At 44.0% G+C, this 25,249-nt stretch overlaps 1 protein-coding gene across 7 annotated transcripts in view; it reads left to right on the top strand.

Moving 5' to 3' along the window:
• The window catches only part of KIF13A (kinesin family member 13A), a 374,589-nt gene that overhangs the window by 291,683 nt on the left and 57,657 nt on the right, over positions 1–25,249 (top strand). For all 7 annotated transcript variants that reach the window (XM_029590723.1, XM_029590721.1, XM_029590724.1 and 4 more), the window contains 5 exons: positions 6,071–6,235; positions 7,173–7,346; positions 9,869–10,020; positions 17,825–17,957; positions 18,063–18,209. In XM_029590723.1, coding sequence (XP_029446583.1) covers positions 6,071–6,235; positions 7,173–7,346; positions 9,869–10,020; positions 17,825–17,957; positions 18,063–18,209 — 771 coding nt within the window. The remainder of the gene's footprint in view (positions 1–6,070; positions 6,236–7,172; positions 7,347–9,868; positions 10,021–17,824; positions 17,958–18,062; positions 18,210–25,249) is intronic.

The raw sequence follows: 25,249 nt of genomic DNA, 5'->3' as shown, positions 1-25,249 counted from the left end.
TGTTACCTCCCACCCAAAGAAAGCAAAGGGTTCAGCCTCTTGCTCCAGCATTGCAGAGCTCTGTGGTGTGCTTCGGGTGAAGGCCAAAAACCATCGATATCAGTGATAATTATAGCATGCTCAAAGTTTTTAGAAACTTTGAAATCAAATTTCCATGCTGGATTCCATTAGATGTGACCCAAGTGAAAGGATTGATATCCTTATCGTTCCAGAGAACACTTTTGTTACAGGTAAACAATTCTGCTATCTGGCTAAAAACTTAGATATGTCAAAGGTGTTTCTGGGGCGGAGTGCTGAGTTAGCCGGATAACTTCGATTTTCAGCATTGTTGGCTAAGGTATCTGGATAACTCTGTGACAGCCAAAGATCCCACACTGATGAATTTCCCAGCTAAGTTAGCCAGATAAATTTCCTAGCAGTCCAGCCACTGAATAAGGACCTCTTAGACTTATTGTTTTTGACTTGGCAGGTTACTGTACAGATTCGCAACGGTCATTCTACAGGGGTTAAGAACTGACAGTAATGTTTTATGGGCACCGCAATATCTCCAAAAGGTGGATCAGGGTACTTTGGAATTGCAAAGATTAATTTCAGATTAATGATGCTCTTTGGGTTGGTAGAAGATATCAGGTTATCAAGTATAACCACCTTTAGAGTCCATACATTTGGAGCATGATTTGCTCATATCCAAGAAGATTATAAGAGAAAATGGAGCATAACTTGGGTCATTCTATCATCTCTATGGGCAAACTGATTTTAATTTCATTTAAGCCATTTCTGAACAATGGGAATTATTGGAGATTGGATTTTCCAAGCCATAACCACTTTTGCCTTGATACAACTTGTCACACCAAAGCTGGTTCAGATTTGGCTGATTCTCCCATGCTTCACTCAGTGTCCTGTAAAATTGCTGCCAAAAGTCATAGGTTGAGTTGCAGAACTGCTGAGATGTCTTGAGAAATGTTCCTGCCTGCTTCACTCCTGATAATCTAGGCCAGGGATGGCGAACTCCAGTCCTCGAGGGCCACAAACAGGCCAGGTTTTCAGGATATCCACAATAGATATGCATGAGAAAGATCTGCATGCACTTGCATACTCATTGTTTGTGGCCCTCGAGGACTGGAGTTCGCCATCCCTGATCTAGGCAAAGCTGAGTTGAATGGTATCCAAAATCAGGGCCAGTTTGCATCCATATCCGAACTTATGGCTTTGCATACAGATACATATAAATATGAGGCACACACTAGCTAGTTTAAAGAATGTGCACAGTGGCTTAATGGACAGACCCTAGGCTTTTATTTTATTCGATATGTGTTTTCATCTTTTAATTGGGTATGTTTTTGTACCCCGCCTTGAATGTAGAAAGGGCGGGTAACAAATATTTTCAAATAAAAATAAATAAATAGGTTGGCCTGGAAAATGAAGTTTTACTTCAAGGAGGCATTTAATGAGAATATAGACATAATAGATGTCTCAGACCTGGTGGAAAGATGAAAACCAATGGGGTATTGTGATTCCAGGGTACAAATTATATCGACAAGACAGGTCAGATTAAATTGGTGGAGGGGGAGGCACTATATGTGAAGGATGGCATATGGTCTAGCAAGATAAAATCTGCAGGAAAAAAAATGCACTGTGGAATTTTTATGAATAGAAATTCCTTGCATGGCAGGAAAGAGTATAACAATGGGGATATACTATTATCTGACTGGCCAGGATGAAGAGTCTGACCATGAAATGCTGACAGAAATTAGAAGGTCAAATAAAATTGGCAGCACATTGATAATGAGAGATTTCAGTTATCCAAGTATTGATTGAGTAAATGTCACTTCAGTTCATACTAGGAATATAATGTTTCTGGATGCCATTAATGACTACTTAATGGAGCAGCTGGTCCTGTAATAGATGAGAGGAAAAACTATTTTAGATCTTGTCCTTAGTGAAATGTAGGACCTAGTGCAAAGGAGTAATGGTAGTGGGGCCACTTAGCAATAGCAATCATAATGCAGTCAATCTTGACATAATCATTGTAGGGAAGACATTAAGTTAAAGACTGCAGAAATAATTAACTTGTAAAAGATAGGCTATGAGAAAATGAGGACATTAGAAAAAAAACAAACTAAAATGAGCAGTTGCAAGGGTTAGGTTTGCATGAGGTGTGGACATTGTTTAAAACTACTACACTGGAAGCCCAGATAAAATGTATTCCATGCATTAAAAAATATTGAAGGAAGATCAAATATCTGCCATCATAATTAATGATGAGGTGAAAGGGGCAGTTAAAGCTGAAAGGACATCTTTCAGAAAATGAAAAACTGATTCAACTGAGGAAATAGGAAAGAACATAAACCTTGGCAAGTTAGATGTAAAACATTAATAAGGCAGGTCAGAACAGAATTTGAAAAGAAGCTAGCCATAGAGGCAAAACATAATAATAAAACCATATAATATTCCATTAATACAAAGTTATACATGGTTTTGTATTCGTTCAGTTACTATGTTATATTGTAAAGCGCAATGCTGAATTACTGTTTGAATGTAAACCAAGGTGATGTTACTTACGTACCCCGGTATAGAAAAATCTATAAATAAATAATAATAAATAAATAAAACCTTTTCCAAGTACATTTTAAGTAAATGCCTATAAGGGAGTCAGTTGAACTGCTAGATAACTGAAAGGAAAAGGGGAATAGTCATGGAGAACAAAAAAAGTAGCAGAAAACTAAATGAGTTCTTTGTTGTGGTATTTACCAAGGAGGATTTGGGGGAGATATCCACACCAGAAACATTTTTTGGCAATGTTTCAGAGACTGAAGCAAATCACTGAAAATGGAAGAAATAGAACAAATTGATAAAATAAAGAGTAACAAATCACCAGGACCAGATGGTATTCACCCCAGAGTTCTGAAAGAACTCAAATTTGAAATCACAGACCTGCTACTAGTAATCTGTATTTTATCTTTAAAAACAGCCACCGTGCCTAAAGACTAGAACAGGGCTTCTCAAACCTATCCTGGGAACCCCACAACCAGTTGGATTTTCAGGATATCCACAATGAATATGCATAAGTTTGCATATACTGAGTCTCCATGGTATGCAAAATTATCTAATGCATATTAATTGTAGATATCCTGAAAACCCGACTGGCTATGGGGTCCCCAGAACAGGTTTGAGAAGCCCTGGACTAGAGGGTGGCTAATGTAACATCAGTTTATAAAAAGGGCTTCAGGGATAATCTGGGAAACTTTAGCGTGGTGAGTCTGACGGTGTCAGGGAAAATGGTATAAGTTATTCTTAAAAATAAAATTATTGTCCATATGGATAGATATGATTTTTTGAGATGGAACCAAAGCAAAGAGAGTTCTTGCCCAGATTTTTTGAAAGTGCTAATAAACACGTGGGTAAGGATGAGTGGTCAATATAATGTATCTGAGTTTTCAAAAGGTATTTGACAAAGTCCCACATGAGAGACTGCTTGTGAAATGTAAAAGTCCGGGATAGGAAGGATGTCCTAATGTGTCTTTGTAACTGGTTAAAAGACCGGAAACAGAGTAGGACGAAATGGTCAGCTTTCCCAGTGGAGAAAGATAAATAGTGGAGTGACCTCAGGGATCTGTTCTGGGACTAATGCTGTTTAATATATTCATAAATGATCTGGCAAAGGGGAGGCAGTGAGTGAGGTGGTCAAATTTGCAAATGATACAAAATTATTCAAAGTTGTTAAAACATGAGCTGACTGTGAGGAACTGCAGAAAGACCTTGCAAGATTGGGGCACTAGGCATCTAAATGGCAGATGAAATTTAATGTGAACAAATGTAAAGTGATGCATGTAGGGAAAAAAAATCCAAATTATAGGTACCCAATGCTGGGTTCCATGATAGGAGTCACCACCTAGGAAAAGAATCGTGGAGTCATTCTGGGAAATATATTGACATCCTCAGCTCATCGCATGATCGCAGCCAAAAAAAAGCAAATAGGATGTTAGGAATGATTTGGAAAAGAATGGAAAAAAGAACAGGCGATACCATAATGTGTATTAAACCATGGTGTGACTGCACCTTGAGAACTATGCACATTTCTGGTCATCCCCATCTGGAAAAAGATAAAGCGGAACTAGAAAAGTACAGAGAGGGGCAACAAAAATGATAAAGGGGATGGAATGGATCCCTTATGAAGAGAGGCTAAACTGATTAGAGCTCTACAGCTTGGAGAGGTGGTGACTGAGTGGCTATATGATAAAGGTTTATAAAATCATGAGGGTGGAACAAAAGGTAAAAATAGGGGACGGTTACTATTTACCCTTTCAAACAGGGGATGGTTATTTATCCAAGGACTAGGGGACATTCCATGAAACTTAACAGGTAGCAGATTTAAAACACATCTGACAGAGGACTTTTTCCACTCAGTGCACAAACAAGCTGTGGAATTTGTTGCCGGAGGATGTGGTGAAGGCATATCTAGCATAGTAAAAGGGGTCTGGACAAGTTCCTGTAGGAAAAGTCCATAAACCATTATTAGCCAGGTAAATTTTAGAAAACCATCACTTTATCCCTGGCAGTGAGCCACAAGGAACGGATCTGCTCTTTGGGTTTTGCCAGGTACTTGTGACCTGGATTGTCAACTGGTAAAAACAGGATGCGAGGCTTGATGGACCTTTCATCTGATTCAGCATGACTCATCTTATGTTCGTATTTTTAAACGTGGCTCAAATAAAGGGGCCGATGCAATAAGATGCACGCTCCCCTGAGCGCCCAATGCAGTATTTAAATGAGGGACTGCGTAAAAATAGGACACCTAGGGGAGAATTGTGCGTCCCTAGCGCTCAACTGCATCGGGCGCCCATAATTACTATAGGCGCTCAAATACAAGTGTCCGCTTTTATCCCTCCGCTTCTGGCTTATTTTGCTGAAGATGCTCATAGCTAAGCTCCCTTTGCTATGGGTGTCTAAATTCTGTGTCCGGAAGAATTTTCTTTTTTTTTTTTTTTTAAGGCAAGCCAATATACATTTATTTTTCAACATCGCAAGCTGTAAATTTTAGTGTCACAACGATACTAAGTAGGAGGAGCCACAGAAGACAGTATTTTTAAATTTCTCATGAGTCCTTGTCTCATGGATTGACTTAATGCCACCTCCGGAGCTGGAGTTAAATTTGCCACGTTAAAAAGTCTGCGTTGGGTGCCCAGCGATTTTCTGCATCGGGGGGGGGGGGGGGGGGGGGGGGGTTAAGAGCTAATAACATCATCTACATGGAATTCACATGTGATGGGCTCTAACAGCTACGCATTTGTTTGGCGTGCGTTTTGGACGTGCTAATCTCCTCATTGCATCGGGTGTTAGTCTAGCGTTTCCAAAACGCGCGTAAACTTGTGCGCTGTGCCGGGCACACTTCATTGCACCAGCCCCAAAATTTGCAACCAAAGCAGCCTTGTCTAGATGTGTGTGTCTGATCAGGCTCACAGCTGGGTCACCCCTCCCTGAAGGAGGAAAAACATTCTACAGAGTTTTGCCTAGAACTAATGAGTTTAGAGAAACGGATTACGTGGTACCAGTCTCTTGGCCTCTGTTTTTTTTAACCTAGGTTCATAACAGAGGGTCTGGGCTGTGAGCTGTAGGCAGTCCCGCCTTGTCCTTTTGGCTGAGCTTGAGAATCTGTACAGTATTGTGAGGGGGTGGACTGGCATATAATGCCCTGCCGCCTCACCCCAATTGGGAGCCACAATTATATTATGACCTGTGCCAAAGCAGGATTAAATCTCCTGCTTTAAAAAGAAAATCCCATCCGTTTCCCCTTCAGCGGAGGAAAAGAAAAGCAGCTGTGTTAGCCTATAATTCAGAGAATCCCTGCTGGCGCTGATCAACTTATCTAATGCCAAGGTTTCCTGAAGCCTTGGAGAAATCCAACTCAGCTGATAGTCACACAACTGCTTTTATATTTGGCTTGTCTGCTTAACTAGCCTCTGTTTAGCCTTTCATTTTTTGAATATGTGTTAGTTTTTTGTTCCTTAGAGCAGGTTTTGATATTCATATAACTGCCTTGTTGCTTTGTCGCCTCCCACGTGCACTGCAGGTTGCTGGGCGTCTACATGTGGAGGTGATGCGGGTCACCGGCGCTGTGCCCGAGCGCCTGGCAGGGGAGGATGACTCCTCCGAGAATTCCAGTGAGAGCGGGAGCCTCGAGGTCACAGACGGCAATGGGGAAATTATTCACAGAACGAAGAGGCTGACTTGCAGGGTGGGCACAGCAGTATTCTAAATTCTCAGATGTTTTCTGTGAGCATGGCTGGGCTGGTTTTGGTGGAGCAGTGCCTTGCGCTGCTTTGCGGAAGCTCCCCATTTCGATCTCTGGTCTTCTCTCTCCAGATTGGCCAGGGCTGGGGATGCTGGAGAGGCAGCGTTCACAACCCGCGGGGGGGGGGGGGGGGGGGGGAGGGGAGAGAGAGGAAGTCATCACTCAAGATGACACCTGGTGGCCAAAATTCAGGGCCTGTGATTTCAGGGATTTCTGTATTTATAAATTCTCTTTGTTTATGACTTTGGAGTCGTAAGATGAACAGTTTTATCACATGGCAGACTGATAGAAATGATGCAAGCAGGAAATTACTATTTCAGACTCCACCCACAACTTCTTATGCAGAGAGACATGGATTAGAAGTTTATTGCCTTGTTTAACTTGCCTGCAGCTTTATGATTTCTAGTGTAAATTTTCTTCACATTTGGAAAACTGATCGAGCATGCCGGAGAGATGTGGTATCTCAGACCCCTTTGGGTGTGGTGCAAACAGTGGCATTATTCAGGGGGTATACACATTGTGGCACACCCACACAAAAAATATACTTTAGGCTGTAGGGTGTATTGCATTGAAATTCTGCAGAGAAACTGAAATAGCCTCAATGGAAACCTTCAGAATTCTCCAGCCTGCTTTGCACACCTGTAACTTCCTGTCTGCGACACTGATGTCCTTTCAGCTTGGGACGCCGATACAGATTGGTGACATCTCCTCTCTTAAGGCAGTGCAGTGCCTTCATGCGGGTGGTGTTTACCAGATAGCATGTTTCCCCTTTTAGACATTTGAGTTACGGCATGTCTGTAAAAATAAATGGAAACTACAGCGACTAAAAACCTTCTGTGGCAGAAGTTTCACTACTGTGTTTACAATATTCCTTTCCTAGGTAAAAATCAAAGAAGCCACCGGGCTTCCCCTGAATCTTTCTAACTTTGTCTTCTGCCAGTATACGTTCTGGGACCAGTGTGAGCCCACGGTAGCACCTCCCATGGTCAATCCAGACCTGCCTGCCCTCCGCAGCAAGGAAGCACAGTTCACAGTGAAATTTGCTCAGTCGAAGGTAATTGTTGCTTTTCCTCTTGAAAAGGTGTGTGTGTGTGTGTCTGTTGGTGTCTGTGAATGTGTGTAGATAGATTCATTTGTGGTTGCCAGGTGGTCTTTCTTTCTGTTTGATTTAACATATTACTTAATATCTATCTTCTGGGCACAGAATTTTCAGGATTAAAAGCTGTAAGTGAATTCCTCTTAATCTTTCGTGTTTTGCTTGTGGGAACAAGCTCCCAGCAATAACTTTATGGACTTACTCATTAAGGGGATCATTTATTATGCTGCAATATTTTATCACAGGAAGGGCTAAATATCGCCAGGGTGGAGGCATTCCCGCAACATTTGGCCCCCTCCCGGGAAAATATCGCAGTTGGTTATCTGTGATATTTTTTCTCACAGAAAAATATCATGGGGAAAGGTTGAAAATGCACGAAGACGGCCCCCTTCGCAAGAAGCTGCCATCTTCTAAAAGGGCCAGCATCAGCCCTAACTCCACCCCCCACCCCAATGTGCAACCCCCCCCCCTAACATTAGAAGTAACCCTTGAAGTCTTGTGGCCCCTTCCCCAAATCCCCACATACCTTTAGAAGAAATAGCTGATGGTTAGTGGGGCCCAGAGCACCCCTGAGGTCGTGGGCTGGTCAACGCCATTTTCCAAAATTGCCCCGGCTGGTCTTTGCCGCTATCATGCTCCAGGCCAAACTAGACACCAGAGATTTCTTCTAAAGGGCCAGGCAGTGGGGGGTGGGCCACTAAAATACCAGGGACTGCTTCTAATTTTGAGGGGGGGTCTGAAGAGGAGAACCTGGGCAGAGGGGTAGAGTTTTGGAACCCGGTGGGATTGGAAAGTTCTTTTTCAGAAAGGCAAGGGGTTTGGGTAGGGGCTGGGGCTGGGGTCTCGTCACATGATTTTAAACTTGCAATTTGTGATTTATTTTTTTTTCTTGCCTCTAGAGGTGGTAGAAGAGAGAAGGGGTGGTGGGGATCTCACAAAACCCCCGAAGGGGGATTTTGCACAGTGGGGGCTGTTTCAGGCCTAATAAGAAGCATCCCGGGGACATCAAGATGCACATTAGCATCCTAATGCCCCTAGGATCAGTTATCTACAACTAATAATGCAGCATGCTTTTTCTGAGGCAAACTGCGTTATTTTATTTGCATAGGATTAGCTATGCATTACCCGCTTTGCATGCATTAGTAAATTTTATGCATGCAAATGCATGCAAAGCAGCTAATTTCAATAGGGACAGGTTTTAGGTCAAAATATCACACAATATAGCAAATATCATGTCATATTGCCGCAATATGTGATTATCATGTGATAAACAGCATTTTATGCGCGTTAATCGCTTATTGCAGCTTAGTAAATGTACCCCCTTAGACTGCAAAATTGATCTTGTTTCAGGCAGTAGCAATAATTTTATCCCTAATTAGTATTGGCAGGGATTCTGCCTTCTGTGAAGAAGGGAGACAATCTGGGGCAGCTGGCAGAGCCCATTCTGCCAGTAGCCAAAGACTGTGGAGAAGGCCCGGGGTGGCGGATAGCATTTTTTTTTCTCATATACCATATTTATCAGACTAAAAGATTTCCAAAGCCACGGTGCATCTTATGATCTGTTACGTCTTACAGTCCAATAAATATGGTACATAAGTGTAGTTGCCTTTTTCAGTAATGTGGAGCAGCAATGGATGGATAAATATAGCCTTCCCACAATGCTGTAGCAATGGCTTCATCGCTATACTTTTCCTTACTAATTATGTGAAAGTGCTTTGTCTTGCTGGGTTTTGGGTGATAGTGCCAGATTAATGCATGGTGGGCTTCCAGTGTCACTTTGGCTTCCGATTATTGTATAATATCCAGTGAGTTAATTAATGTCTACACAGGCTTAGCCAGCACCCTGTAATAACCTGTTCTGTTCTGTAATTTGTAATTTAACCTTCAATATTTTTAAATCTGTTGATTTGCTCCATCTCTGTGTTTGTCAGTTCTTTTCCTAATGCAAAGCATTTGTCATATGTTTGGATATTTCCTAAATGTATTTGACAGAAAAAAACATATATCCCATTGCATGCTGTTGATGTGCATTGTGAATATTCTGTTACAATAGGGTGAAAAGTAAAACTCCTGTTTTTAATTTTTAGAAGTTTGTATTCCTTAAAAGGGGTACCATGAGGATAAGTCAGTTTTCTAAATCGTTACCTCTTTACAAAAACCGATCATAGTCCCGCTGGCTCATCTCTTCCTCCTTACTATAAGCTAGGAAGGTGCATTGTTTGCACATCTTGTACGTTCATGCCCTGGCACTGCCAAGGGAGCAATAGAGTTAATTCTTGGGCGGCTCGAAGTAAATTTCCTTTACCCTTCCATTTCAAAATGCACTTCAGCATTGAATTATCTCAAGCACCCTGTGCTGATGTGTATTATCCTTGATGGGTGTTAAGAATGCCCTGAATTGAATTTTAGGGTTTGATAGGAGAAGCTGAATTGCTGCCTGGCCGGGATGATAGCACTAATTTAATTTTCCCTGTACCTAGGACTATGTGGTGAACGTTACAGAGGAATTTTTGGAGTTCATTTCAGAGGGAGCACTTGCTATTGAAGTGTGGGGTCACCGATGTGCGGGAAATGGCAGATCCTTGTGGGAGATTGATTCGCTTCATGCTAAGACGAGAACGTTACGAGACAGGTATGCATCAGCTGCCAGAATTGGGAGCTTGTAGTTCTGCATAGAGAAAGCTGGATGCTTGTGCACTGTACAAGGCGTCACTTTGGGGCCCAACTGTTGATGGACTGCACTGCCAAGCTGGACGACTAATTCCTGAGTCGTTTTCTGCCCATACCGATGGCCAGGAATTGTTGCCGAATTATCCCCTCACAACCCCTGGTGAGGAGGGAGATGGTTATGGCTCCAGCACTGATGGAGCAGCCAGAGAGCAACCTTGCAGGTAGCTGGATCCTGCTGTCTGTGTCCCCAATCTGTGTAGAAAGAAAAGATGGAAATATTGAAGGCTGCATCTGATGGCTTTATTGTGAGAGAAGCATGAGAAGGAGTGAGAAGAAGGGGTGTTAGGGAGGATATAAAATAGATGAGCTACAAAATTGCTTATGGGATGTAGACCCCCTAAGTTTTCTATGAATGTAAGCAGAAGAGAGGATCTTATAGCGTAGAACTTTAGCTTACTGTGTGTGTGCACGGTGTCATAATGTCAGATTGTTGCATAAGTTATGATGAGGTAATTTTCAGACTCTCTGCATATCTGCCAAGTCCATAAGTACTTTTTTTTTTAATCCGTGGGTGGGCTTTGCACTGATTTTCAAAGTGAAGGTACAAGCATGATTTCACTTTGAAAACTGCCAAAGGAAAACAACCCGCACACATTTACACTTGCTGTATTGTGCAGGTAATGTTCCTGACTAAAAAATATACGCATACCGTAGGGTTTTCAAAAGCACATGCATATTTCCCCTACTGCAGGTAAAAGTTTCTTTCATGGCACTACACATGCGCTTGCATACAGGGGGTGAAACTTTCAAAAAAGCCTATTACCACACTGTTTTACCCATGGAATTGATTTTGAAAATTATCCTCTCTTGTGAGAGGCTGTCGCAACAAGCTGCAAATAAAATCTTACATTTAAAAAAAAAAATGTGAAAGGCGTACATGGCTTAAGAACATAAGAAATTGGAGGAAGTGACGTCACCCCTCATGCGAGCAGCTTAACTCTGCTGCTCCGTGAGCACTGCGGGCCAAATCGCTGCAACCGCGCGATTTTTTTGATTTTTTCCTCCCTCCAACGCGGGCGTTTGGCAGTCGAAGGGATTCTGCCTTAAACGGAATGACGACCAAACGCAAAATCAGCGATCTCAAAAAGTTCTCCTACACCAGGGAAGCCGGCGAAAACAGCAGCAAAAATTCTAAAATGGCGGCGGAGCACACGCTCTCGGAGGGTGAAGAGGGGGCACCTGCACTGCCGACTCCGGAAATTACAGAACCATTCCGAGATGAAATCAGAGGTTGGTTTATAGAACTGAGGCAGGACATTAAAAATTATAAAGCAGAAATCACCACTTTAATTGCTGACATGAAAGAAGACCATGCAGAGCTAGGCAGAAGGGTGGATGAGGCTGAGCTCCGGCTAGATACTCAGGGGGAGGGCTGGACTCAGATGCAACTCTGCCACCAGAATTTGCAAGCGATCTGCCAGACTTTAGCAGAAAAAGTGGAAGATATGGAGAACCGGAGCCGGAGAAATAATCTTCGGATACGAGGGGTCCCGGAAACGGAGGAGTATGGGGACTGCTTTGATGTGGTGAACAGAATAGCAGCTTTTCTCTGGGAAAGTGATGAAACCCTGAAGGACACCGCCATGCCTAATATTCTCCTGGATAGGACGCATCGAGCGCTGGGACCGAAACTTGCCAATCGACCTAGAGACATAGTGGTTTGTTTCCACTCCTTTCCTTTAAAAGAGCAGCTTTTTACTATTTCCCGAAGCAAGCGCATGTGGCGTTGGGAGGATCAGGATATTGCTATCTTTGCTGATTTGTCCTCAGCCACTTTAAAAAAGCGTCAGGAATTTCGCTGTGTTACTACTAAGCTACAGGAGGCTAACATCCGGTACCGCTGGCTTTATCCTGGAGGAGTGTCCTTTATGATTCAGGGTACTACACACAGAGTCAAGACAGTTCTGGAGGCCAGCGCGATTCTGAAGGAGGCAGGTATCATTATTGCAGTACCACCCGTGGCGAAAGGAGCTGGTTCTACTCTGACCCAAATTGTGACTACAATCAACTCACAGCCTCGCTGGCAGCGCGTGTCCAAGGGGCGAAGACGGCTACAGAGGAATTCTTCTTTGACCGATCCTACGGCGGACACTGTGGACTAACTGAGTGTGGTTGCAATGCCTGCTGGACCTTTGTTCTGCTCGTTTGCAGGGACATAGGCGGTTATTTTAAGTTTCATTCGCTGCCCGTCTAGGGGCCCTGAGGTCCTACGGCAGACACTGTGGAATGCCTGAGTTTGGTTGCAATGCATGCTGGACCTTTGTTCTGCTCCTTGGTAGGACAATAGGCGGTTACTTTAAGTTCAATTTGCAGCCCGTATAGGTGCCATGAGGAGTGACGACGATTTCCTCCATGTTCATTTGGAGCACAGGGTTTGTGCTTCTGGGTTTGATGGAGGGGGGGGGGTGGGGGGTTGGGGTTCGGGGTAACGGCTTCTGATAATGAAGGTGATAAGGTTGATCTCTATAAGCAAATGGATCCTGGGTGGGGGTTCCCTGGAGGAAGGTGGCAGGGTAGGGGGGAGGCTGTCCTCTCATGATTACTCTGAACTTTTTTTCTCTTAACACTAAAGGGCTGAATAGCCCAGGCAAGCGTAAATTATTGTTTAAGGAATTAGACCGGATGAAGGCCGAGGTGGTTTTCATTCAGGAAACCCACCTCCGCAAACGATATCTGGGCCTTATGAAACATCCTAAATTCCCTCATCAATATTGGGCGGCTGCTACTCCCTCCTCAAGGTATTCGGGGGTGGGAATTTTACTACACAAAGATGTTCACTTTGAATTTAAGGATCTTATAACAGACCCATCCGGCCGCATGGTCTTGGTAAAGCTTTCATTGGGGGGAGAAATCTTCTCTTTAGTCTCTGTATATGGGCCTACTACCCAGAAGGCAGATTTTTTTAGATCCCTGAATCACACTTTGGCTTCTCAAATAGAAGGAACTCTCATTATTGGTGGGGACTTTAATCTGACCCTGGACCCGGGCAAGGACACCTCTACCGGACACAGTGCGGACCCCAAGCTGGCTCGTGGGGCCCTTAAGGGTCTGATGGCCGAGATGGGCCTTTTGGATATTTGGCGCACTCGATTTCCAAAATCCAGAAACTATACGTTTTACTCAACCCCACATAATAGCTATTCAAGGATTGACATGTTCTTGGGTAGCAGAAGCCTCTTACCCCGGGTGACGAAAGCAGACATAGAGGCCATTGTGTGGTCAGATCATGCCCCCATTTGGTTTTCCTTACAACTTAAAGATTATGACCGAGGGGTACACTATTGGAAATTGAATGATTCTCTTCTCAACGATCCGGATTTTATTACACACATAGAACAAGAAATTCAAGATTATTTAGCATTTAATGATACTGGGGAGATGAGTGCTGGAACAATTTGGGAATGCCTAAAAGCAGTTTTACGAGGGAAATTTATAGCTAGAGCTTCTTATCTTAAACGGCAAAGAATAGCAGAACGGGAGAGATTAGTGCGACGATTGCAGGCGGTAGAGAATACTCATAAAAGGGACCCAACGAGAAAGGATATTCTTGCGTCCCTTGAGGCTGTGCGCACGCACATAGCGTCCCTAGATGCTGCTGCTATTGCGTTTCAGCTTGAACGGACTCAGCAAAAATATTTTGAAGGCGGCAATAAAGCGGGGAAACTACTGGCTCGCAAATTAAAACGCCGACAGGAGCAGGCGACCATTGTTAAAATTAAAAGTCAAGCGGGTACCATGTTAACCACTGGTATGGAGATCAGGCAGCGCTTTCAGCAATTTTATTCCGAATTGTACTCTGCTGATGGTCAGATACCACAGAGTGCCATAGACGAATATCTGGAGAATACAGACCTGATTACCTTAGAGCCTGCGCAGCGGTCTATCCTGGAAAAGGATATTTCCGAACTCGAGATTCAAAAGGTTATTCAAAACCTCAAACCTGGCAAATCACCTGGCCTGGATGGGTTTACGGGGCGGTTCTATAAGCAGTTTGCCCCACAACTTGCCCCTATCTTAGCTAAATTTTTCAAGTCCTTGAAGGACGGGCTGTCACTCTCAGCATCGGCGAATACGGCCGGTATAACTATCTTGACTAAACCTGGCAGGGATCCCGCGGTATGCGGGTCTTATCGACCGATATCTCTCATTAATATTGATTTAAAGATCCTTGCCAAGATATTAGCAAACCGGCTAAATGGGTTTTTGTCCCAGATAATTCATCCAGACCAGGCTGGCTTTATACCGGGCCGGCAGGCTAGTGATAATGTGCATAAGATATTGGATATGATCTGGTGGGTGAAACAACGTAGGATACCAGCCGTGGCTCTCTCGGTTGATGCCGAGAAAGCCTTTGATGTAGTTCATTGGCCCTATCTATTTACTTTATTACGCCGCTTGAATTTTGGGCCAAACTTTTTGCAGTGGTTACATCAACTTTACCAGAATCCCTTGGCGTGCGTAAAGGTTAATGGGGGGTATTCGCCCACCTTTCAGGTTCAGAGAGGCACACGACAGGGTTGCCCTCTGTCACCATTGTTATTCGCTATTTTTCTAGAACCTTTGGCCAATATCATTCGGCAGCACCCAGGAATTTCTGGGGTACAGGTGGGCGCTTTCTCCACGAAGATATCACTCTTCGCGGACGATATTCTGCTTTTGGTTACTGAACCGGAGCACTCACTTCCACTAGTTTCCCAAATTCTTCAGGCTTTTGGCAAGGTTTCTGGATTTCGAATTAATTGGGAAAAATCAGAAATTCTTAATGTAAATGTTCCCGCTGATATGGAGCAGTCTTTGAGGGGGAAATTTAGATTTCGATGGGCATCAACTAGCTTTAAATATTTAGGGGTCTATATCAGTGCTTCCCAGGATATGACCACGCTCAACTATGATAAATTATGGGCTCAGATCACTAAAGATTTGGAAGAGTGGAATCGATACAGGATTTCTTGGTTTGGGCGGATAGCAGCTGTGAAAATGATGATTTTGCCCAAATTTTTATATTTGTTTCAAACGCTTCCCTTAGCCATACCTAGGCGAAGCCTTACTATTTGGCAAAAACGCTTGTTATTCTACATTTGGGGGGGCCGCAGACCTAGAGTGGCCCGTAAGGTTCTTTACAGAAATAAATCACAGGGTGGCTTGGGTGTACCAAATTTAGAAAGATATTATACGGCAGCTAGATTTAAGACGCTGGTGGATTGGCATAGGAGCTTCCTACAGAAGCCCTGGATAACATTTAGTCAACAATTACTGGCTTCAGTACCGTTGTGTAGTCTGCTCTGGCAGCCTAAAAAGACTTGGGTTCTTCAGCCCCGAGATATTTTACCACCCTCCATGCTGCTCCCTTTACAGCTATGGGAAGATAAAAAATCTGGGTTGGTAGGACATCAGGAATTTCATCATAGCACATATTTGTATGCCAATACCCTATTTACTCCTGGTTTCGAAAGTCAGGCCTTTCAGGGATGGGCTAAGAAGGGAATTCAATATTGGGGGCAGCTCTGGGGCACACAGAATTTATTAAGCTTCCGGGAGTTACAACAAAAATTTGATTTTAGCGGCCTCTGATGTATATTTATATCTCCAGCTACGTCATTTTGCTCAGTCTCACCACTTGCAGGGACATTTGGCGCAAGGGAAATCTGATTTTGAACGTTTGTGCTTAAATACTCAAACAACTAAATTACTTTCGAATATATATGCATTTCTGGGCAGGGAAACCTTCCAGAAACCCACTTACGTTAAAGCCTGGGAAGCCGACTTACATCGCACCTTTGAGCAGGGGGCATGGGAGACGCTCTTTTTACAGACGGGCAAAGGTTTAATTGCATCCCATATTGTTGAAAATGCTTGGAAGATGGTGTTGCGATGGTATTACTCTCCAGAGCGGTTACATCGCATGTACCCTTCATTTCCCCCACAATGTTGGAGGGGATGTTCGGCCATCGGTAGTTTTTTCCATATGTGGTGGGACTGTGCAGCATTGCACCCCTTGTGGTCTCAATTGGAAACTTGGTTGACCAAGATTTATCGGGTCCATATTTGCCTCCTGCCTCAACAAGCCTTGCTGGGGTTTCCCTTGTCCCTGGGGAAGGACCAACCCGATACTATGGCTCATTATATATTTTCGGCGACTAGAATAGAAATTGCCAGAAAATGGAAATCCCCGCTGGTCCCCACGCTAGGGGAGATTCAAAGCAAAGTGGAACAAATATACAGGCTTGCAGAACTTACGGCTCATCTCCGCCACACAGTGGGCGTTTTTAGGCGTGTTTGGCATAAATACTGTGAGTGGAAGAAGGGGCTGGGAAGTCTTGATAACGTTTAAATGCTGTTGTGGGTACTGTCCAGCGACTATGATATCTGCTGCTTCTTTAATTTCACCAATCACTCGGGAGGTTTAGCTACGTGTACCCTTTTCCTTGTTCTGGGACACCCTAGGATCTATTAGATGGCGGTTCAATATCACCTATATCTTATTAGTGGTAGGGGGGAGGGGGGGAGGGGAGGGATTTAGGTCCCTAGTTTGGTACTGAGTATTCCGGTGTTTAATACGGAGACCTTATACACAACACAGTACTGATATTTGATGTTTTCATCAGTTTTTATTGCTGTATACATATCGGTGTTAAATGCTGTTATTTACATACAATATGCTATGTCAACATATTACATATTTTGTATTGATGCAAAATTGAGCAATAAAATATTTAAAACTAAAAAAAAAAAAAAAAGAACATAAGAAATTGCCATGCTGGGTCAGACCAAGGGTCCATCAAGCCCAGCATCCTGTTTCCAACAGAGGCCAATCCAGGCCATAAGAACCTGGCAAGTACCCAAACACTAAGAAGAACCCATGCTACTGATGCAATTAATAGCAGTGGCTATTCCCTAAGTAAACTTGATTAGTAGCCGTTAATGGACTTCTCCTCCAAGAGCTTATCTAAACCTTTTTTGAACCCAGCTACACTAACTGCACTAACCACATCCTCTGGCAACAAATTCCAGAGCTTTATTGTGCGTTGAGTGAAAAAGAATTTTCTCCATTTAGTCTTAAATGTGCTACTTGCTAACTTCATGGAATGCCCCCTAGTCCTTCTGTTATTCGAAAGTGTAAATAACCGAGTCACATCTACTCGTTCAAGACCTCTCATGATCTTAAAGACCTCTATCATATCCCCCCTCAGCCGTCTCTTCTCCAAGCTGAACAGCCCTAATCTCTTCAGCCTTTCCTCATAGGGGAGCTGTTCCATCCCCTTTATCATTTTGGTTGCCCTTCTCTGTACTTTCTCCATCACAACTATATCTTTTTTGAGATGCGGCGACCCTTGTCCACAATAAATTTCATCTGCCATTTGGATGCCCAATCTTCCAGTCTTGCAAGGTCCTCCTTGGCATGGAGGTACAGGTAGGTTGGCATGGAGGTACAGGATATTTCTGCTCAATTTACGCCTAGCCTAAGTGACAGTGGCCCAGATATTTGTGGCATCTGGGTGGCCGGAACCCTCAGTCCTCTCGCGTTTAAAATAGTCTGCCTAGAATAAGATGGAGGCACATTTGTGCCCAAACTATACCTGTTCTGTGAATAAATGGAGGACTTTGGAGAACCCCAGTTTCTCTTTAAGTGCTGCAGAATAAGAAAGCACATGGCCTCCTCTCTTGTCTGTGATAGCAGTGTTGATTATTGTCCTGTGCTTTTTCAGGTGGAGTGAAGTGACTCGCAGAATAGAACTTTGGATTTCTGTACAAGAGTTAAATGAATTGGGGGAATACACGGCGGTGGAAGTTCACCAAGCGAAGGATGTAAACACAGGGGGAATCCTTCAACTTAGACAGGTATTTCTGGGTATTTTCTTTTTTCAAAGCAAATATTTTTTTTTCCTTTCTCTGCTTGAATGCATTAATAGTATTTACTCCGTTTGCCTCTTGCTTTTTGGCCAGGGCCACTCCCGTAGAGTTCAGGTGACGGTGAAACCCGTGCAGCAGTCGGGGACGCTGCCTCTCATGGTGGAAGCCATCCTGTCTGTGTCCATAGGCTGTATCACTGCCAGATCAACCAAACTACAGAGGAGTTTGGACAGCTACCAGGTAAGTTACCTTGTAGCTCTGTGAATGTTTCCTTGCTGACCGCTTTGAGAAGTAATGGCCAAAACCTTCACAATACAGCTCAGACTGTAGAAGACAAGAATAAAGGAGCTCAGCTTCATCTTTTATTCTCCTAGTGTTCATCCTTGTGTAGTTTTTACACTGTAACTTCTCCATCTTGTAATCCCAAGGGGGGTTCATGCCTGCTTTGCTTTCTCTGGTTGCCAGGTCCTGCCTCCACAAAGCTCCTGGTAGTCAAGCCTCTCTCGGCAGCTACGTAGCCGGCACCAAGCTTGGCCATGCTTCCTCTGTGCTCACGTGTGTGATGTCCCTACCCCCGCCACCCCCATGTTGTTGGGTAACTCCACACCACGTTCAATGTGGTGTCATAATTTACATAGTTTTAACCACCCGGTTGGCAGCCAAATTCAGTAGGCATCATCTGACCATAAAAGCCCGCAGGAACTCACTGCTGAAATGACAAGAGTAAAAATAAAATTCTGTTACTTTTCTTTAAATTAGGTATTTTCTGGGCGTACGGGTGCTCTTGGTAGCAGAGTTCTACTGCAGTTAACCGCTCATACTTGACTGCTGCTGTAGGTGGTTCCCTGGCGGTAGATTCCGCTTCCATGCGAATGAGTTGTTACAAAGCTGGCGACATCAGACGGGCGCTTTGCCAGACCCATGGACCCGGGCAAATTGGCCTGTCTGTAAATTGGCCTCCTCTGCTCAGTTAAAAGTACACGTGGGTTCCACAGCGTGAGTGCTTTGAGCCCGGTTACAAAGAGGCATCCCTGGGGTGGAGGAGTTGAGGTTGAGAAAGTAAAACCACACACGTACATGGGATTTTCAAAAATGTACCCCTCCACACACACCCACACACACCCTTAGCTGCCCACACAAACAGCAGGTGCAAAGCATGGGGACACTTTTAGCTCATGTGCTTTGCACTAGCTAATTTTTAAAGAGAAACTATCCATACAGTTTCTTATTGAAAAGTAACTACAGGCAATAAAAAATATCCACATACTTTTGTTTTGAGTGGGAGGAACTGAAGTGCATTAGTCCCTCATGTCCTATTATTTCTGTGCAGCTGCCTCTTGAGTATCTTAATTTCAGACTTTGACTTGTCATACCATCTTCATTTCAACAGCACTCAAGACTTTTGTCTCCTCCTTAACCCCCTTATTCCTGAAAAATGCCACCACATGTCTGTGTTTCAGTCCTTGGTGTTTGACCAAACTCTGCGGTTCCTCTCACTCTTTTCTTCCTCTCCTGCTTCACTGATTGACATGGCCTCAGCAATCAGACCAGAATTCAGTAGATAATTCACCAGAGGTGTCATCGCACGCCTACACCTGTCTATTCTGCTTACTCAAAAATTCAACTGCTTGCTTTTGTTTGTCTCAATTCTCCGTGGACAATAATCAAGTCACGCAAGTGGGGTAGTTTCATCCGATGGCACCGAAATGGAAAAGCATTCTCAAAGTTCAGAAAAACAGAATGTTTTTCTAAGCATGTTATGGGGATTCCCGCACAAGACGACTCCTCAATCTTTTTTCGTCTGTTTGTGCGAAAGGACACATTTTTGCTTTCTGTTCCTCTTCTGCTCATCAAATTTTTTGTTTGCAGAATTTGTATTTAACATCTTTATTTTAATTTCTTCATTTAGTACTTTTGAGGTAGATATTGAAAGCCGAGTATGTAAGTCAGCTGGATAAGATTTATCCAGCTAAGTTACAGCTATGCTGCTGAATATCCCTGCTGTATGGCAGGTCTGACTTATCCACTTTACTTATCTGGATAAGTATGATTCCCTGTACGTACCCGGATCAGTCCAGACTCCTGGGTTTTGCCTCCCCACCAGCAGATGGAGACAGAGCAAGTTTCGACAGACTCTGCCTTATATACCCAGGTGCCACCACAATGGGACGCATTGGAGTGCTCCTGTGTGTATGTAGATATATGAGAAGACCCTGGATGACAAAACAAGTGACAGAATATAATGTGTGGAATTGATAATAGGGTTGAGAAGACCCTGGTGGATTTAGTGAGAGAATTTAGTGGTCAATTATAATAGGGTATCCGGATAAAGTTTTAAAGAAAAGGGGTGGTGGTATGTAATCACTGTGAGATTAGTTATAATTATGGAGTACAGTCTTTAGATCTGTTCAGAAGGCTGACATATGACTATTTTATATTGGGTGGGGGAGTGTTTGATGAATGAATGAATATGTGTGTAGAAGGTGTGTTTTAATATTGATTCTGAGTAGATAAAATTTGTCTGTGGTATTTGGGGTATCTATGGTGATTTAATATTTCTGCTTAGGTTATTCTATTTTGCACATATTTGTACTGATGTTATATCATTGATTAATAAGTGTATTTTTGATACCGTATTTGTGAATAAAGAAATATAACCGATATGACTATTTATGATGTAAGTACATATTATTGAAGATAATAATGTCTATGCTGGAATGAATATATATATATTAAAGTATTCATAATTACTATATAGATTCCCTATAGACATGTGTGTTTGGTAAAGAATTAGGGATCTGTGCGCTCTCTATATGTTACACCCACAGTCTGCTAGTATTACTCTGTCTCTAGCAGATGGTAGGGGTGCAACACTCACAGTCTGTACTAGTTCTTTTTAAAAAAAAAAAAAAAAAAGCATTTAAAGTTGTGAGAAGTTAGGGCTAGGCTTTTTTTTTTGTTAAAGTTGTTTAAAAAAAAAAAAAAAGGCAAGATCCAGCGCAAACGGCGTCTGTCAGGCTCCCGGAAGCTGGCCAGGTTCTGAGGGGACCATCCCTCCCAGTGTGCACGTCGGCAGTGGCTTAGGGTCGAGGGCCCTTTTCTTACCACCAGTGCATTAGAGCTTGGGGTGATACTGGGGAGCCCGGATCTCTCACCCCAACGGGACCGCCTCAGCGTCAGGACAGGCAAGCACCAAGACAGGTTTGAAAAATAAACAAACAAATATTTTTAAGATTTGGAAGGCATTCCGGTTTTGTTTGGAGCTCTCTCTCTTTTACTTGTCGCTGGCAGCAGCTCGGGAGCGGGTTGCTTGGCGCGTCTCCTTTTCTTCGGTTTCAGCTTTACTTTTTTTTTCCCGGCAACGGACTCATGCCGCGCAGGGCGGCCTGTCGGGCATGCGGCTCCGTTCGCGGCCGGCTTTCACGGGATGGGCTGTGTTCAGCCTGCATCCCCAGCGGTGAAGGACCCTCCGGTAGTCCCAGGAGGGTAGTCCTACGGGGTCAGACTGTATCTTTGGGCTTTGCAGCCCTGCCTCTCTCGTCCCCATTGCCTCTCCCGCTGAGCGCGGGAAACGGCTCCATCTTTTCTTCATTCTCCTCAGTGGCTCAGATAGCGGGGGGGAGGGGAATCTCCCACCGTCATTATCGCCGCAGCAGCTGTCTCTGCGGCCAAAATCTCCAGCTCGACTGGTCTCAGCTGCACAGGGGGACCCTACAGATACAGATTCTGACGATTCTTCATCGTCATTTACTTCGTACTTTGTCTTGTTGATGCACAAGGCCTTTAAGGCCCGGAAGCTCAGTAAAAAGCAAGAGGCTGATAGGGAGAGTTTTTCTGTCCCACCTTCTCAGCCTCAGAAGTGGCCCCGGTCCGAGGGACGGGGGGGGGGGGGGGGGGCACCAAGTCTAAGCGCCCTGTCCTGACTATACCTCCACAGGAGACTTCAGACACGTTCTCGGAGGACATAGATCCGGATGGTCAGGATATTCCAACCCAGCCCCCGAGGTGGGTAGAGGGGGATGGGGACCACAAGCAGAGTGCTGGTCGAGGGTCCCAGGCCGTCGAGGGAGATGACCCTAAGGTGGTCCATCTGTTCCGCAAGGAGGAACTGGGCCCCCTTATTCCCACCATATTGGGGGAATTAGGGATTGAGGCGCCTCCGGTTGAACCTCGTTTGGGGTCTATGGATCCAGTTTTATTGGGCCTGCAGGGTCCGCCTACATCCTTCCCTTTCCATTTTTCGGCTACGGCTCTCCTTTTTAGGGAATGGGACACCCCTGATTTGGGGTTGAAAGTTACAAAGGCAAGGGACAAGCTTTATCCTCTGCCGGAGGAGGCGTTGGAAATTCTTCGGGTGCCAAAAGTGGATGCGGCAGTGTCTGCGGTCTCGAAGAAGATGACGGTTCTGGTTACAGGGTCCATGGCTCTCAAGGATCTGCAGGATCAAAAGTTAGAGCTGCAACTTAAAAAGATATTTGAGGTCTCGGCGCTGGGAGTCCGAGAGGCCATGTGTAGTAATTTTGCATTGAGAGCCGGGCTTTGCTGGGTGCAGCAGTTGCAGGCCAACGAAGGTCTATCTGATGAAGAGGCTCGCCAGGCGAGGCGCCTTGAGGCGGTGGTGGCTTACAGTGCAGATGCCCTTTATGACCTCCTTCGGACGTGCGCTCGGTCCATGGTTTCCGCTGTTTCAGCCCGGCGCTTGTTATGGTCAATCAGGACCCCTTTCAGTCGCCTGGCCTCTACCTGTTTCGATACCTCTCACCGTTGCACTATAGGAGCATACCTCCAAAATTAATGAGGAATTCTGTTTCTCAGCAACCTGCAGTTACCAGATTCATGAAATGCTTAAATCATCTACATCCTCCTATTCCTGGGGGAATCCAAATATAGTTCTCACGCTTTCAGCCTCCAGCCAACAGAACTAAAATTTCCTTCTTGGAAGGTTTTGCTTTTGACAGCTGTTACTTCTGCCCACAGAGAAAGCGATTTACTAGCACTAGTCTCATTCTCTCCGTGTACCAGATTTTCCACAACTGAATCATTTTGAAAACTTTTCCTAAATTTCTACCAAAATTTGTCTCTCGGTTTCACTTAAATCAGTCTCATTTTTTCCGAGACCACCTGTCAGTAAAGGCAAACAGGCTCTTTGTGCGTTAGGCTACGGAAAAGTTTTGTTGTTTTTATCTGGAGAGAACAAAGTCTTACAGAAAAAGCTCACAACTATTCATCTCCTTCAGTCAAATGTAGGTTTTTGGTTACAAATCAAACTCTTTTCACATGGATTTATGATTGCCTTTCTTATTGCTATAATCAGTTTGGACATCAACTTAAAAGTAAGATAAAATCCCATCAAGGCAGAGCCAAGGCAGCATCTTTATCCGATCTTCGCACTACTTCCATAGAAGAAATCTGCAAAGCTGCCACCTGGCCTTCTAGCCACACCTTCACTGTTCATTACTGCCTAGAAAATGCTTCACATCAAGATAGCAGTTTTGGCCAAAGACATCTCAGAAGTTTATTTTACTAACTCTTTTAGCTCTCCCTCTAACCTCTGTCAAAACATGGGTTGTATGTTCCACTGTTGATATAAAAACATAAATATTTGCAAGCAACCCGCAGCTTGGAGCTCTCACTTGTTTGGCTGATTTGCTGTCCTGCTTGCCCACAGAGAAAGCAAAATTGCTTACCTATAACAAGTATTCCCTGAGGGCAGCAGGACAAATAAGCCACACAATCCCACCCTCCTCCTCCTCATGGAGTAGAAGGTTTGCTTGCTATAAAAACTGAGGAGACTCGCACAACGACAGCTGTGCAGGAACCCATGTGCGTGCTCAGAAAAACCAAGAAGGTATTTCTGAGCTCAGAGAGAGTTTTCTGTCTCTGTGCCGTCAGATGACCTCACCCCATTCATGTGGCTAACTTGTCCTTCTGTCTATGGAGAATACCTATTACAGGTAAGCAGCTTTGCCTTCTCTGCTTGCTCTGATAGTTATCAGTTCCTCTCCTGTCTCATTTCAAACCTTGCTTCATTCAATCTGTTCTTTATTGGGGCAGTTTTTTAAATCCCAGCATTGCTTGCTGTTACTTTGTACCCAAGGGAATTTTCAAAGGGAAGCTCCTTGGGGAGTTTCCCTTTGAAAATTCAGGTGCCAGCCAACACCAAGGGTTATGTTTATACCCGCAGGCTTTGCTGCAGGGGATTTCAAAACAAAATCTCCCGCATGTTGCTTGCTTCCCTGCCCCATTGTGGCATGGATGAAGGTGCCTTGCTGTGAAACAATGCGGATACCTTTCCCACGGAGGAGGAGAAGGTAACGTTCAGTCACTGCTCAGTTAACGGGGTAAAAATGTTTGAAAATTGTCCTGCATGACTCCCTCCTTTCTCTGTTTCTGTTTATTTGTTACCTGGTGCACCCTAGCTCCCACCTTACCTTCTGCCTCAAAGGCACTCTGTTGCAAAAGTCTGCATGTGTTCTTTTCCGCACCTTGTGGCACCCTCTGTTGTTAGGAACTGGGTCGCCGATCAGCCGCTCAACTGCATCACTTTCAAACTTTTGTATCTTCCCGCCAGTGGCTTTAGTTTCATCCTCCCTGATGGTTGTTGGTCCTTCTGTTTAGGCTCTGACTCTTTGTATTACACTCTGCCTTTATTACTTGCTGTATTTATTGTAAAGTGCTCTGGCGAAAAGTGGTGATACCCATTCTGCCGACAAAACTGATGAGAATTTCATCCAAGGAAATGCCAGTTGGTTCCTTTTGACCTTCTACCACCCCCAGGTCCAAAACCTTTCCAGCGTTCAGCCTGTAAATGAAGGTTTCAGACTTCGCGCTAAGCTGGCAAAGATAACCTCATTTGACTAGACTGCTTTAATCTGTACTTGGTTTTCTTATCAGAAGTGCATTTTTAACATTTTGGAGGCAGTCCAGGGTGACAGGTGCTCAGAAATTTTGCTCCTACAAACTCTGCAGGTTCTATGCATACTCTTTATTTGTCCCTCTTCAGTTATTCTAGTAACCAAATGGCGATGAAAATTCAACTTTGTTTTCATCAGGATTTTGGTAATGGGACTTTATTTTCATATAAGAGCAAAAGAAGTCCATTTGGGGTGAGGAGGTGTGGCGGACAAAAGCATGTCTGAAAGTAAACTTTAAAAAAAAAAAAAAATTCAAATCAGTTGTGCCGTCATCATCAAACTGACCCCAAAGCCTACAATAAATATCAATCATCCTAAGTCATACGTATATAGGTATCATCACCATGTTTTACTTATACAGCAAAA

The sequence above is a fragment of the Rhinatrema bivittatum genome, chromosome 2 (assembly GCF_901001135.1).
Source record: "Rhinatrema bivittatum chromosome 2, aRhiBiv1.1, whole genome shotgun sequence".
Lineage (NCBI taxonomy): Eukaryota > Metazoa > Chordata > Amphibia > Gymnophiona > Rhinatrematidae > Rhinatrema > Rhinatrema bivittatum.
Note: the sequence above shows the minus strand (reverse complement) of the source record. Positions and strands in the feature narration are given on the sequence as shown.